General features: G+C 38.8%; 1 protein-coding gene across 1 annotated transcript in view; it reads right to left on the minus strand.

Annotated features, from left to right (window-relative positions):
* The window catches only part of LOC128663627 (chromaffin granule amine transporter-like), a 265,531-nt gene that overhangs the window by 81,507 nt on the left and 168,183 nt on the right, over window positions 1-15,841 (minus strand). The window contains exon 7 of the mRNA XM_053718044.1: window positions 13,377-13,466. Coding sequence (XP_053574019.1) covers window positions 13,377-13,466 — 90 coding nt within the window. The remainder of the gene's footprint in view (window positions 1-13,376; window positions 13,467-15,841) is intronic.

Consider the following 15,841-nt stretch of genomic DNA (forward strand, 5'->3'; position numbering starts at 1 on the left):
AGTTAATAATAGAAATATTATTTAGATTTATTTAATTAATATTTAAGTTAGGGGGGCGTTAGGGTTAGACTTAGGTTTAGGGGTTAATAATTTTATTACAGTGGCGGAGGTGTAGTGGGGGGCAGGATAGGGGTTAATAAATTTATTATAGGTGACGACGGTGTAGGGGGGGCAGGATAGGGGTTAATAAATTTATTATAGGTCACGACGGTGTAGGGGGGGCAGGATAGGGGTTAATAGGTTTAATATAGGTTGCGGCGGGTTCAGGGAGCGGCGATTTAGGGGTTAAACTATTTATTTAGTTGTGGCGAGGTGCGGGATCAGCAGGATAGGGGTTAATAATTTTATTATAGAGGGCGACGGTGTAGGGGGGGCAGGATAGGGGTTACTGGGTATACTGTAGGTGGCAGCGGTGTCCGGGAGCGGCGGTTTAGGGGTTAATACATTTATAAGAGTTGCGGCAGGGTCTAGGAGCGGCGGTTTAGGGGTTAATACATTTATAAGAGTTGCGGCAGGGTCTAGGAGCGGCGGTTTAGGGGTTAGTAACTTTATTGAGTTGCGGGGGGGCTCCGGGGGCGCCGGTATAGGGATAGAACACTGTAGTTTAGTGTGGGTGCTTAGTGACAGGCTAGCAATAAAGCTGGGAAAAAGCCGAAGGGCAGCGAGATCGGATGAGTAATAACTCTCACAGTCCGCTGCTCATCGCCCCGCGGCTTTTTGACAGCTTTTTTTGATAACTTAGGCGAACGTATTCAAGGTCCGCGGCGGCGAAGGTAGGCGAGCTTAGGCAGGCGTATTGGGCCGGCGAAGTCAGAAAATTAGACGGCTTGATAACTACCCCCCTATCTGTTGTACAGGATTTGTATGTACTGATAACATAATGCAATTAATCCCCAGTTGAGTGCTATTTTAGCCTCCATAAGAGTGATGGGGCAACCAGACGTGTCCACTCTGCCTGGAGGGATATAGCTGCACTTCCACTGATGAGGCCCATATAGGCTGAAATGTAGTTCTGGGTTAATAAAAATCCTTTGTTCAGAGTTGCCTGGTCTGTCTTTTTGGATGGTATCAGATGGATATACTGCAGGAAAGATCTCTTCTGTAAAAATCACAAATTGGGCAAAAGAGGCTGCACCCTGGGTGGGTACTATCCCAAAGCACTGTCCATCCCCAGTTGAGTGTTTCTCTTCAGTATTTTAATGAAATTAATACTTAGAGAAACCTGTAAAATATTCTGATCACATCCTGTAGACATGTGCATGGGCAGGTGTGAGCGTGCAGAATTTACTTGGGTGAAAGCTTTATCTTTCCCATGGCCACTCACTCTGAGAACTGTCATTTTGGGAGTAAAAGGTTTCTCTAGTTTGGACATGCATCAGAAAGGAGCAAGAGAAGACCTTGAGTTTCTGCTGCTATTTTTTGAGTAAAAAGCATACATTTTCCTGAGCTCTAGAAATGATATCATTCAGATGCTGTCAAAACAATCTGGTATCCTCAAAAGGCAAACCACAAATATTATATTAAGAGTTGACATCATCCATCGAGTGTCATAAGAGCACTCTTATGGCAATATTAGCTGCCAGTATGTCTTTAGCATTAAGTCACATTAGGTCCAAGCTTTCATTATAAAAGAAACTGCATGTCACATCTACTGTAAAGATTATATCATAATAGACTTATTTTTAGGTTAGTAAACCAACATTTCAAGGCTACAATAACAGAGAACAAAGCCAGCAATGGATGATATAACACATCCTGAAAGAGTAACATGCTTTTTGAGTTTAGTTTCTATTTTCTCATCCATGGGAACACAAAATGCACCAGAATAATTCATAAGAAAGATAATTTATTTGAATCTGTGATACACTGGGATGAACAATATAGTCTATACAGTCAGCAGTTAACTATGGAACTGTAAAGTGAGACACACTAATCTTCTTATCTCCATTCAGCCTCACATATTTTCTCAGATGCTTATGGGTATCAATCAGCAGCAGCTGATGTTGAAGAACTGGCTTATGAATATTGAAGGTGTCTTAGTAATCAACTTTAATAACAATATGTGGAAGCATATAGAGGATCATGAAAATGTTATATGGCTTTTTAAATAAATTTAATTAATTTAGATCATTTCTAGTTTCACAGGATTGCAGTGGAATGCTTTAATGATCCACTTGTGGCTCTTCCTTTGGGTGTGGTAGTGTTCCAAAAGTCTTTATCAAGGCCTTTACTGATTACTTAGGAAAGACTGCTACTGCCTATTTAAGTGCACCCTCATCTCAGTGATAATGGAAGGAATCTTAGGTCTTGATAGTTTTTCTTCAATCAATTTTCCTGGCTTTGAAGCCCTAAAGTCTTCAATTGTTTCAGTGTCATGATACTATTCATTCTGAAAAACATGATGGCATACATGGACTACCAGAGATTTGTATCCTTCAACCCTGTTGCATACGTAAATCATCTGGGAGCACATTTGGGGAGAGGCTCTGAATTGAAGGATTTTGCAAGATGGGCAATATCTACCTTAAATCAATATCAGCTACTGTATATACATGTCTGGCAATCCGACAGATTTCCTAATTTCCTAATTGATTTTTCATCTAGGAATGTTTCATACATTCATCTCGGATCTAGAAATCCTGATTTGGGATGTTAGGTTATGTTTTATTATTAAGATTTAAAAATGCTGATGGTTTCCGAGTCTAAATTCTGAAGAGCAAGTATTTTCCAGATTAGATAAATTCAACTTAGTACAAGCCTAGTAACTATTAGTAATCACTACAGTTGGTTATTTCTTCTAGGCCATTTTAGTTGCATGTGGAATTATTCCTTTACCTTCCTTAGTTTCACATTATGTTAATATGATGTTGATATTTCTGCTATCTGTCTTGTTTTAATGGAAGATTACTCTTCACCCTAAAAAACATGTATTTACAAAAAAAAAGCAGGACTGTAAAGCTTAGGAGCCGGCCCATTTTAGGATCAGCACCCTGGATAGTACATTTAGCCACCAATAAGCAAGCAGAACCCAGGTTCTGAACCAAAAATCGGCCAGCCCCTAAGCTTTTACATTCCTGTTTTTTAAATAACAAAGAAAAATTGATAATAGGGGGTCAATTTATGCAGGTGCGAGCAGACATGATCCGATATAGCGGATTATGTCTGCTGCACATCAATAAATGCTGACAACATACACTGTCAGCATTTATCATTGCACCAGCAGTTCTTGTGATCTACTGGTGCAATACCGCCCCCTGCAGATTCGCAGCCAATTGGCAGCTAGCAGGAGGTGTCACTCAACCCGATCGTATTCGATCGGGCTGATTGCTGTCCGCCACCTCAGAAGTGGCAGACAAGTTAAGGAGCTGCAATCTTAGGACTGCTGCTTCTTAACTTATGCTTCAGACGGACCTGCAGCGGAGTGGGTCGGAAGCAGCATCCGCTGCTTCATAAATCGACCCCTGAGAGTAAATTAGAACGTTGATTAGAATTGCATGATCTATGTGAATCATTAAAGAAAACATTTGGGTTTAGTGTCCCTTTAAGAGCTACATTAAAGTATCGGTTGCAAAAATATACAAAAGTTTTTAAATTACCTTTGCCTATATGGATTTTTTACTGTAAACCTTATTAGATTAGATTAGATTTCCATAGCTAATCTTTTTTCAAATGAGTCTTCAAGGTGGCGAGTTGGTTTTTCTTGTACATATTCTGTACATTTTTTAATTTTAGTGTTTGCTTCACCACAAGTAGCATTTGGTAGGGACATTTTGGAATCAAAACTTCCCCAGGCCTAGGCAGAGATTTTTCTTTTTATCCCACAATTTTCTTCATATAGATAGCTTTTGTAGAGACCTACTAGTAGTCTGTGAGAGGTTTAGAGTAATATTCATGTGCTACCCAAGCTACCCATATTAAGAAAATGTATTGGTCAATCTATTTCTTCAAACTCAAATATTTATTATTTTCATAAATCTGACATCTTTTTTGGTTGTTTCATAGTCATGATTGTGTTCAGTTCTTATTCTTTGAAAGTTATTCAAAGAACTACCATTAACAGGGGAGGGTATGTATGGAAATGGTGCGGCACTCCTGAATATTTCTGAGTGGTATCTACCTGAGTATGACTAAAGTGTGAGTGTGAAGACATGGATTTTACCAGAATATATCAGTCTAATTAAAGGAACACTAAAGTCAAAATTAAACTTTCATGATTCAGATAGAGCAAATGATTTTAAACAATTTTTCAATTCACTCTGGGGAGGTGGGGGAGATTTATCAAGCAGCTAATGCTGTTTACTGCTCCCGAGGTTTCAGGTCTGCCTGAAACCTAAGTTAAGAAGCAGCGTGCTCCTTAACTGGTGCGCCACCTTTTAGGCGGACTGCAATCATCTTAATCAGATACGATCGGGATGATTGTCACCCTCTGCTAGCGGCCCACTGGCTGTGAATGTGCAGGGGGCGGCATTCTTGTGAAATGCTTGTGCAATGTTAAATGCCGACAGCATATGCGGTCTTTAATAAATTGACCCCCATGTATCTAAATGTGCACAGTCTTCCTATATACACACTTTCTGAGGCACCAGCTCCTACTGAGCATGTGAAACAATTAACAGTAGGCAGTAATACGCAGTAATATATGCAATCTGTGATAGGCTGATAGCTGTCACATGATGAAGGGTGAAGGAAAATATAACTTATTTTCAAATTCAGACTGTCACCTAGATTACGAGTTTTGCATTAGGTTTAAAAAGCAGCGTTGGCTGGTCCTAGCGCTGCTTTTTAACGCCCGCTGGTATTACGAGTCTTGCAGGTACAGGTGTACCGCTCACTTTTTTGGCCAGACTTGGAAATACCACTTACGTAAATTGCGTATCCTCTTTTTTCAATGTGACTTACATAGCGCCGGTATTACGAGTCTGCCAAAAAGTGAGCGGTAGACCCTCTCCTATCAAGACTGGTACCGCATTTTAAAGTCAGTAGTTAAGAGTTTTGCACTACAAAGCCGTAGCATAAAACTCTTAACTAAAGTGCTAAAAAGTACACTAACACCCATACACTACCTATTAACCCCTAAACCGAGGCCCTCCCGCATCGCAAACACTAAAAGAAAATTTTTAACCACTAATCTGCCGAACCGGACATCGCCGCCACTATAATAAATATATTAACCCCTAAACTGCCGCAGTCCTGCCTCGCAAACATTAGTTAAATATTATTAACCCCTAATCTGCCATCCCTAACATCGCCAACACCTACCTACATTTATTAACTCCTAATCTGCCGCCCCCAACGTCGCCACCACTATACTAAAGTTATTAACCCCTAAATCTATAAAATAAGTCTAACTCTAACCCTAACCCCCCTAACATAAATATAATTAAAAGAAATCTAAATAAAAATTACTATCATTAACTAAATTATTCCTATTTAAAACTAAATACTTACCTGTAAAATAAACCCTAAAATAGCTACATTATAACTAATAGTTACATTGCAGCTAGCTTAGGGTTTATTTTTATTTTACAGGCAAGTTTGTATTTATTTTAACTAGGTACAATAGTTACTAAATAGTTATTAACTATTTACTAACTACCTAGCTAAAATAAATACAAAAGTACCTGTAAAATAAAACCTAACCTAAGTTACACTAACACCTAACACTACACTATAATTAAATTATTTCCCTAAATTAAATACAATTAAATACAATTAAATTAAATTATCTAAAGTACAAAAAAACCAAACACTAAATTACAAAAAATAATAAAAAATTACAAGATTTTAAAACTAATTACACCTAATCTAATCACCCTAACAAAATAAAAAAGCCCCCCCCAAAATAAAAAAAGCCCTACCCTACACTAAATTACAAATAGCCCTTAAAAGGGCCTTTTGCGGGGCATTGCCCCAAAGTCATCAGCTCTTTTACCTGTAAAAAAATTACAAATCCCCCCAACATTAAAACCCACCACCCACACAACCAACCCTACTCTAAAACCCACCCAATACCCCCTTAAAAAAACCTAACAATAACCCCTTGAAGATCACCTTACCGGGAGAAGTCTTCATCCAACCGGGTGGAAGTCCTCAACGAAGCCGGGAGAAGTCTTCATCCAAGCCGGGCAAAGTGGTTCTCCAGACGGGCAGAAGTCTTCATCCATCCGGCGCGGAGCGGGTCCATCTTCAAGACATCTGACGCGGAGCATCCTCTTCATCCAACGGCTAACACTGAATGAAGGTTCCTTTAAATGATGTCATCCAAGATGGCGTCCCTTCAATTCCGATTGGCTGATAGAATGCTATCAGCCAATCGGAATTAAGGTAGAAAAAATCCTATTGGCTGATGCAATCAGCCAATAGGATTGAAGTTCAATCCTATTGGCTGATCCAATCAGCCAATAGGATTTTTTCTACCTTAATTCCAATTAGCTGATAGAATTCTTGGATGACGTCATTTAAAGGAATCTTCATTCAGTGTTAGCCGTCAGATGAAGAGGATGCTCCGCGTCGGATGTCTTGAAGATGGATCCGCTCCGCGCCGGATGGATGAAGATAGAAGATGCCGTCTGGATGAAGACTTCTGCCCGTCTGGAGGACCACTTTGCCCGGCTTGGATGAAGACTTCTCCCGGCTTCGTTGAGGACTTCAGCCCGGTTGGACTACTCCCGGTAAGGTGATCTTCAAGGGGTTAGTGTTAGGTTTTTTTAAGGGGCATTGGGTGGGTTTTAGAGTAGGGTTGGTTGTATGGGTGGTGGGTTTTAATGTTGGGGGGGATTTGTAATTTTTTTACAGGTAAAAGAGCTGATTACTTTGGGGCAATGCCCCGCAAAAGGCCCTTTTAAGGGCTATTTGTAATTTAGTGTAGGGTAGGGCTTTTTTTTATTTTGGGGGGGCTTTTTTATTTTGTTAGGGGGATTAGATTAGGTGTAATTAGTTTAAAAATCTTGTCATTTGTTTATTATTTTCTATAATTTAGTGTTTGTTTGTTTTTTGTACTTTAGATAATTTAATTTAATTGTATTTAATTGTATTTACTTTGGGGAAATAATTTAATTATAGTGTAGTGTTAGGTGTTAGTGTAACTTAGGTTAGGTTTTATTTTACAGGTACTTTTGTATTTATTTTAGCTAGATAGTTAGTAAATAGTTAATAACTATTTAGTAACTATTCTACCTAGTTAAAATAAATACAAACTTGCCTGTAAAATAAAAATAAACCCTAAGCTAGCTACAATGTAACTATTAGTTATATTGTAGCTAGCTTAGGGTTTATTTTATAGGTAAGTATTTAGTTTTAAATAGGAATAATTTAGTTAATGATATGAATTTTATTTAGATTTATTTATATTATATTAAATAGCGACATCTCTATTTTTGCAGATGATACTAAGTTAAGAAAGGTCATAAGGTCAGAGCAGGACGAACTGTCTTTACAAAGGGATTTGCTAAAATTAGAACTATGGGCAAGTGAATGGAAAATGAGATTTAATACGGAAAAATGCAAGGTTCTACATTTTGGAAGTAAAAATAAGCAGGCTACGTATTTTTTAAATGGGACAAGACTTAGCCAAACACAGGAGGAAAGGGATTTGGGAGTAGTAATAGATAACAAGCTAAAGATGGGTGCACAATGCAGGGCAGCGGCTTCAAAGGCTAATAAGATACTAGCATGTATTAAAAGAGGTATTGATTCAAGGGAGGAAAGCATAATTCTGTCATTATATAAAGCCCTGGTAAGACCTCACCTTGAGTTTGGAGTGCAGTTCTGGGGACCAATTGCTAAAAAAGATATTGCAGAACTAGAAAAAGTTCAGAGAAGGGCCACAAAGCTAATAAGGGGATTGGAGAAATTAACCTATGAGGAGAGGCTAGCCAAACTGGGTCTGTTTTCTTTAGAAAAAAGGCGCTTGAGAGGTGACATGATTACTTTATATAAATATATTCAAGGCCCATATACAGAGATGGCAGAAGCTCTGTTTATTCCAAGAAAATTGTTTCTGACAAGAGGTCATAATTTAAGGTTGGAGGAAAGGAGATTTAATCTCCTGCAACGGAAACGTTTTTTCACTGTGAGAGTAATAAAATTGTGGAACTCATTACCAAAGGAGGTAGTGAATGCCAATACCATAGATACATTTAAAAATAGTCTGGATAAGTTTCTGTATACTAACAAAATTCATGGATATGATTGCTAGTATTAAATGGGTCACATTTTAATGGGGTTATTTAAGCTTAACTGGAGCTTTTTGTAAGTATTTTAGATTTGTATAGGTTGAACTCGATGGACTTCAGTCTTTTTTTCAACCTTATCTACTATGTTACTATGTTACTATTTAAGTTAGGTGTGGGTTAGGGTTATATAAATTTAGAATAGTGGTGGCGACATTGGGGGCGGCAGATTAGGGGTTAATAAATATTATGTAGGTGTTGGCGATGTTGGGGGCAGCAGATATAGGGGGATAGTTATCAACGTGTCAACTTTCCTGCCTTCGCCGGCCCAATACGCCCGCCTAAGCTCGCCTACCATCGCCGCCGCGAACCTGAAAAAATTTGCCTAAATTATCAATAAATCTGTCAAAAAGCCGCGCACCAAGTACGGGGCGATGAGCAGCGGACTGTGAGAGTTATCACTCATCCGATCTCGCTGCTCTTCGGCTTTTTTACAGCTTTATTGCTAGCCTGTCACTAAGCACCCACACTAAACTACACTGTTCTACCCCCTATACCGGCGCCCCCGGAGCCCCCCGCAACTCAATAAAGTTACTAACCCCTAAACCGCCGCTCCTAGACCCCGCTGCAACTCTTATAAATGTATTAACCCCTAAACCGCCGCTCCCGGACACCGCCGCAACCTACATTATACCTAGTAACCCCTATCCTGCCCCCCCTATACCGCCGCCCTCTATAATAAAGTTATTAACCCCTATCCTGCTGATCCCAGACCCCGCCGCAACAAAATAAATAGTTTAACCCCTAAACCGCCGCTCCCGGACCCTGCCGCAACCTATATTAAACTTATTAACCCCTAATCTGCCCCCCTACACCGTCGCCACCTATAATAAATTTATTAACCCCTAATCTGCCCCCCCTACACCGTCGCCACCTATAATAAATTTATTAACCCCTAAACCTAAGTCTAACACTAACCCTAACACCCCCCTAACTTAAATATTAATTAAATAAATCTAAATAATATTTCTATTATTAACTAAATTAAACCTATTTAAAACTAAATACTTACCTTTAAAATAAACCCTAATATAGCTACAATATAAATAATAATTATATTATAGCTATCTTAGGATTTATTTTTATTTTACAGGTAACTTTCAATTTATTTTAACTAGGTACAATAGCTATTAAATAGTTATTAACTATTTGATAGCTACCTAGCTAAAATAAAGAGAAATTTACCTGTAAAATAAAAACTAAACTAAGTTACAATTACACCTAACACTACACTATACTTAAATAAATTATTTCTATTTAAAACTAAATACTTACCTGTAAAATAAACCCTAAGATAGCTACAATGTAATTAATAATTACATTGTAGCTATTTTAGGATTTATATTTATTTTACAGGTAACTTTGTATTTATTTTAGCTAGTTAGAATAGTTATTAAATAGTTATTAACTATTTAATAACTACCTAGCTAAAAGAAATACAAAATCACCTGTAAAATAAATCCTAACCTAAGTTACAATTAAACCTAACACTACACTATCATTAAATTAATTAAATTAATTAGTTACAAATAACTACAATTAAATACAATTACATAAACTAACTAAAGTACAAAAAATAAAAAAAGCTAAGTTACAAAAAATAAAAAAAATAAGTTACAAACATTTAAAAAATATTACAACAATTTTAAGCTAATTACACCTAATCTAAGCCCCCTAATAAAATAACAAAGCCCCCCAAAATAAAAAAATTCCCTACCCTATTCTACATTAAAAAAGTTCAAAGCTCTTTTACCTTACCAGCCCTTAAAAGGGCCTTTTGTGGGGCATGCCCCAAAGAAAACTGCTCTTTTGCCTGTAAAAGAAAAATACAACCCCCCCCAACATTAAAACCCACCACCCACATACCCCTAATCTAACCCAAACCCCCCTTAAAATAACCTAACACTAATCCCCTGAAGATCATCCTACCTTGAGTCGTCTTCACTCAGCCGAGCCACCGATGGAACTGAAGAGGAGATCCGGAGCGGCAGAAGTGATCCTCCAAGGGGCGCTGAAGAAGTCTTCCATCCGATGAAGTGATCCTCCAGGCGGCGCTGAAGAAGTCTTCCATCGGGGCGATGTCATCTTCCAAGCGGCGCTGAAGAAGTCTTCTATCCGGGCGATGTCATCTTCCAAGCGGGGTCTTCAATCTTCTTTCTTCAGGATCCATCTTCATCCCGCCGACGCGGAACATCCTTCTTTCCCGACGGACTACCGACGAATGAAGGCTTCTTTAAGGGACGTCATCCAAGATGGCGTCCCTTCAATTCCGATTGGCTGATAGGATTCTATCAGCCAATCAGAATTAAGGTAGGAAAAATCTGATTGGCTGATTCAATCAGCCAATCGGATTGAACTTCAATCTGATTGGCTGATTCAATCAGCCAATCAGATTTTTCCTACCTTAATTCCGATTGGCTGATAGAATCCTATCAGCCAATCGGAATTGAAGGGACACCATCTTGGATGACGTCCCTTAAAGGAGCCTTCATTCGTCGGTAGTCCGTCGGGAAAGAAGGATGTTCCGCGTCGGCGGGATGAAGATGGATCCTGAAGAAAGAAGATTGAAGACCCCGCTTGGAAGATGACATCGCCCGGATAGAAGACTTCTTCAGCGCCGCTTGGAAGATGACATCGCCCGGATGGAAGACTTCTTCAGCGCCGCCTGGAGGATCACTTCATCGGATGGAAGACTTCTTCAGCGCCCCTTGGAGGATCACTTCTGCCACTCCGGATCTCCTCTTCAGTTCCATCGGTGGCTCGGCTGAGTGAAGACGACTCAAGGTAGGATGATCTTCAGGGGATTAGTGTTAGGTTATTTTAAGGGGGTTTGGGTTAGATTAGGGGTATGTGGGTGGTGGGTTTTAATGTTGGGGGGTTGTATTTTTCTTTTACAGGCAAAAGAGCAGTTTTCTTTGGGGCATGCCCCACAAAAGGCCCTTTTAAGGGCTGGTAAGGTAAATGAGCTTTGAACTTTTTTAATGTAGAATAGGGTAGGGAATTTTTTATTTTGGGGGGCTTTGTTATTTTATTAGGGGGCTTAGATTAGGTGTAATTAGCTTAAAATTGTTGTAATATTTTTTAAATGTTTGTAACTTAGCTTTTTTTATTTTTTGTACTTTAGTTAGTTTATGTAATTGTATTTAATTGTAGTTATTTGTATTTAATTTATATAATTTATTTAATGATAGTGTAGTGTCAGGTTTAATTGTAACTTAGGTTAGGATTTATTTTACAGGTAATTTTGTATTTCTTTTAGCTAGGTAGTTATTAAATAGTTAATAACTATTTAATAACTATTCTAACTAGCTAAAATAAATACAAAGTTACCTGTAAAATAAATATAAATCCTAAAATAGCTACAATGGAACTATTAATTACATTGTAGCTATCTTAGGGTTTATTTTACAGGTAAGTATTTAGTTTTAAATAGGATTAATTTAGTTAATAATAGAAATATTATTTAGATGTATTTAATTAATATTTAAGTTAGGGGGGTGTTAGGGTTAGTGTTAGACTTAGGTTTAGGGGTTAATACATTTATTACAGTGGCGGCGGTGTAGTGGGGGGCAGGATAGGGGTTAATAAATTTATTATAGGTGGCGATGGTGTAGGGGGGGCAGATTAGGGGTTAATAAATTTATTATAGGTGGCGACGGTGTAGGGGGGACAGATTAGGGGTTAATAAATTTAATATAGGTTGCGGCAGGGTCCAGGAGCGGCGGTTTAGGGGTTAAAGTATTTATTTAGTTGCGGCGGGGTCCGGGATCAGCAGGATAGGGGTTAATAACTTTATTATAGAGGGCGGCGGTATAGGGGGGGCAGGATAGGGGTTACTAGGTATAATGTAGGTTGCGGCGGTGTCCGGGATCGGCGGTTTAGGGGTTAATACATTTATTATAGTTGCGGCGGGGTCAGGGAGCGGCGGTTTAGGGGTTAATATGTATAGAGTAGCTTGCAGTGGGCTCCGGGAGTGGCGGTTTAGGGAGTAATACATTTATTTCGTTGTGGCGGTGTAGGGGGGGGCAGATTAGGGGTGTTTAGACTCGGGGTACAGGTTAGGGTGTTAGGTGTAGACAGCTCCCATAGGAATCAATGGGATGTCTGGCAGCAGCAAACTTGTACTTTCGCTATGGTCAGACTCCCATTGATTCCTATGGGATCCGCCGCCTCCAGGGCAGCGGATTGAAAACCAGGTACGCTGGGCCGGAAAAGTGCCGAGCGTACCTGCTAGTTTTTTGATAACTAGCAAAAGTAGTCAGATAGTGCCGCACTTGTGTGCGGAACATCTGGAGTGACGTAAGAATCGATCTGTGTCGGACTGAGTCCGGCGGATCGAAGCTTATGTCACAAAATTCTACTTTTGCCCGTCTCTAGCCTTTGATAACTAAGGCGAATCAGCCTCGCCACAAATACGCTGCGGAATTCCAGCGTATTTGAGGTTGATGGCTTGATAACTACCCCCCTAGGGATTAATAGTTATAATGTAGGTGTCTGCGATGTTGGGGACAGCAGATTAGGGGTTAATAAGTGTAAGATTAGGGGTGTTTAGACTCGGGGTTCATGTTAGGGTGTTAGGTGTAGACATAAATTTTATTTCCCCATAGGAAACAATGGGGCTGCGTTAAGGAGTTTTATGCTGCTTTTTTGCAGGTGTTAGACTTTTTTTCAGCTGGCTTTCCCGTTGATTCCTATGGGGAAATCATGCACGAGCACGTTACACCATCTCACCACTCACCAACGTAAGCAGCGCTGGTATTGGAGTGCGGTAATGAGCAAAATTTTGCTCAACTCTCACTTTTTGTCTGTTAATGCCGGGTTTGTAAAAACCCGTAATACCAGCGCTGTCTGTAAGTGAGCGGTGAGCATAAACTGCTCGCTAGCACCACATAGCCTCTAACGCAAAACTCGTAATCTAGGTGTGTGTGTCTGCATTGTCTTTGTATTATGCATTTGTTAATTATGCTGTTCTACTGTATTCAATGATGCTTTATATATATATATATATATTTATGTTACTGAAGCCAAATTCGGATGTAGGATCCATTAAAAGAGCAATTTCTTGATTGCAATTGCAATGTACTAAGTATTGACATGTTGAATACAAATTTCAAACCTGTTCTTACTAAATGAAGAAGTCCATACCTCCATCCAGTAATGCTAGGACTGCCAAGACCAAAAATGGGGAGGCTTTTCCAACAAACTCGTACATGATAGATCCAAAGGGAGCTCCAGCTGTAGAGACATAGGTACACAGTAATTAAGCTAATATGTGTTACTACTTATTCTTTTTGTGAATTTAACATTTACTATTACAATGGCCCCATTTTTTTTTATTGCTGTGGAAAAATGTTTCACAGCTCAGGTTGTTTTTTTACATAATTTTGAAACTAATTCCAATCCAGTGATCAATTCAATTTGAAAAAACAACAGAGTTAAGTGCACAACGTTTCCAAACTGATTGACACTTATTAAACATACAAAAACACCTATCCAAAGGACGATATTATTTTCTATGGGATGACCTTTATGGAGTTTTTGCAGGTTTTTCAAAGACCTTCATGGACGGACATAATAATCAGCCAATAAAAGAACAGTCTATAATTTGAAAGTGATCAATTTTTGCACCTTATAAATGACCATTTAATGAGTAAGATTTTGGATAGAGACAGGCAGCTTAGATTGGTTTACAATGAGAATGCACACACACACAGATATACAAGAATATTGAACACTACAAATTCCACATAAACACAAATATAAATTTCTTTCATGTAATTAACAAGAGTCCATGAGCTAGTGACGTATGGGATATACATTCCTACCAGGAGGGGCAAAGTTTCCCAAACCTTAAAATGCCTATAAATACACCCCTCACCACACCCACAAATCAGTTTTACAAACTTTGCCTCCAAGGGAGGTGGTGAAGTAAGTTTGTGCTAGATTCTACGTTGATATGCGCTCCGCAGCAAGTTGGAGCCCGGTTTTCCTCTCAGCGTGCAGTGAATGTCAGAGGGATGTGAAGAGAGTATTGCCTATTGAATGCAGTGATCTCCTTCTACGGGGTCTATTTCATAAGGTTCTCTGTTATCGGTCGTAGAGATTCATCTCTTACCTCCCTTTTCAGATCGACGATATACTCTTATATTTACCATTACCTCTACTGATTCTCGTTTCAGTACTGGTTTGGCTTTCTACAAACATGTAGATGAGTGTCCTGGGGTAAGTAAGTCTTATTTTCTGTGACACTCTAAGCTATGGTTGGGCACTTTATTTATAAAGTTCTAAATATATGTATTCAAACATTTATTTGCCTTGACTCAGAATGTTCAACTTTCCTTATTTTCAGACAGTCAGTTTCATATTTGGGATTATGCATTGAATTATCATATTTTTCTTACCTCAAAAATTTGACTTTTTTCCCTGTGGGCTGTTAGGCTCGCGGGGGCTGAAAATGCTTCATTTTATTGCGTCATTCTTGGCGCGGACTTTTTTGGCGCAAAAATTCTTTTCCGTTTCCGGCGTCATACGTGTCGCCGGAAGTTACGTCATTTTTTGACGTTATTTTGCGCCAAAGATGTCGGCGTTCCGGATGTGGCGTCATTTTTGGCGCCAAAAGCATTTAGGCGCCAAATAATGTGGGCGTCTTATTTGGCGCTAAAAAAATATGGGCGTCGCTTTTGTCTCCACATTATTTCAGTCTCATTTTTCATTTGCTTCTGGTTGCTAGAAGCTTGATATTTGGCATTCTTTCCCATTCCTGAAACTGTCTTATAAGGAATTTGATCTATTTTGCTTTATATGTTGTTTTTTCTCTTACATATTGCAAGATGTCTCACGTTGCATCTGAGCCAGAAGATACTACAGGAAAATCACTGCCTGCTGGATCTACCAAAGCTAAGTGTATCTGCTGTAAATTTTTGGTAGCTATTCCTCCAGCTGTTGTTTGTAATAATTGTCATGACAAACTTGTTAAAGCAGATAATATTTCCTTTAGTAATGTACCATTGCCTGTTGCAGTTCCCTCAACATCTAAGGTGCAGAATGTTCCTGATAACATAAGAGATTTTGTTTCTGAATCCATAAAGAAGGCTTTGTCTGTTATTTCTCCTTCTAGTAAACGTAAAAAGTCTTTTAAATCTTCTCTCTCTACAGATGAATTTTTAAATGAACACCATCATTCTGATTCTTTGGACTCTTCTGGTTCAGAGGATTCTATCTCAGAGATTGATGCTGATAAATCTTCATATTTATTTAAGATGGAATTTATTCGCTCTTTACTTAAAGAAGTACTAATTGCTTTAGAAATAGAGGATTCTAGTCCTCTTGATACTAATTCTATACGTTTGGATAAGGTTTTTAAAGCTCCTGCGGTTATTCCAGAAGTTTTTCCTGTTCCTAATGCTATTTCTGCAGTGATTTCCAAAGAATGGGATAAATTGGGTAATTCATTTACTCCTTCTAAACGTTTTAAGCAATTATATCCTGTTCCGCCTGACAGGTTAGAATTTTGGGACAAAATCCCTAAAGTTGATGGGGCTATTTCTACCCTTGCTAAACGTACTACCATTCCTACGTCAGATGGTACCTCGTTTAAGGATCCTTTAGAT

This window comes from Bombina bombina, chromosome 6 (genome assembly GCF_027579735.1).
Source record: "Bombina bombina isolate aBomBom1 chromosome 6, aBomBom1.pri, whole genome shotgun sequence".
NCBI lineage: Eukaryota > Metazoa > Chordata > Amphibia > Anura > Bombinatoridae > Bombina > Bombina bombina.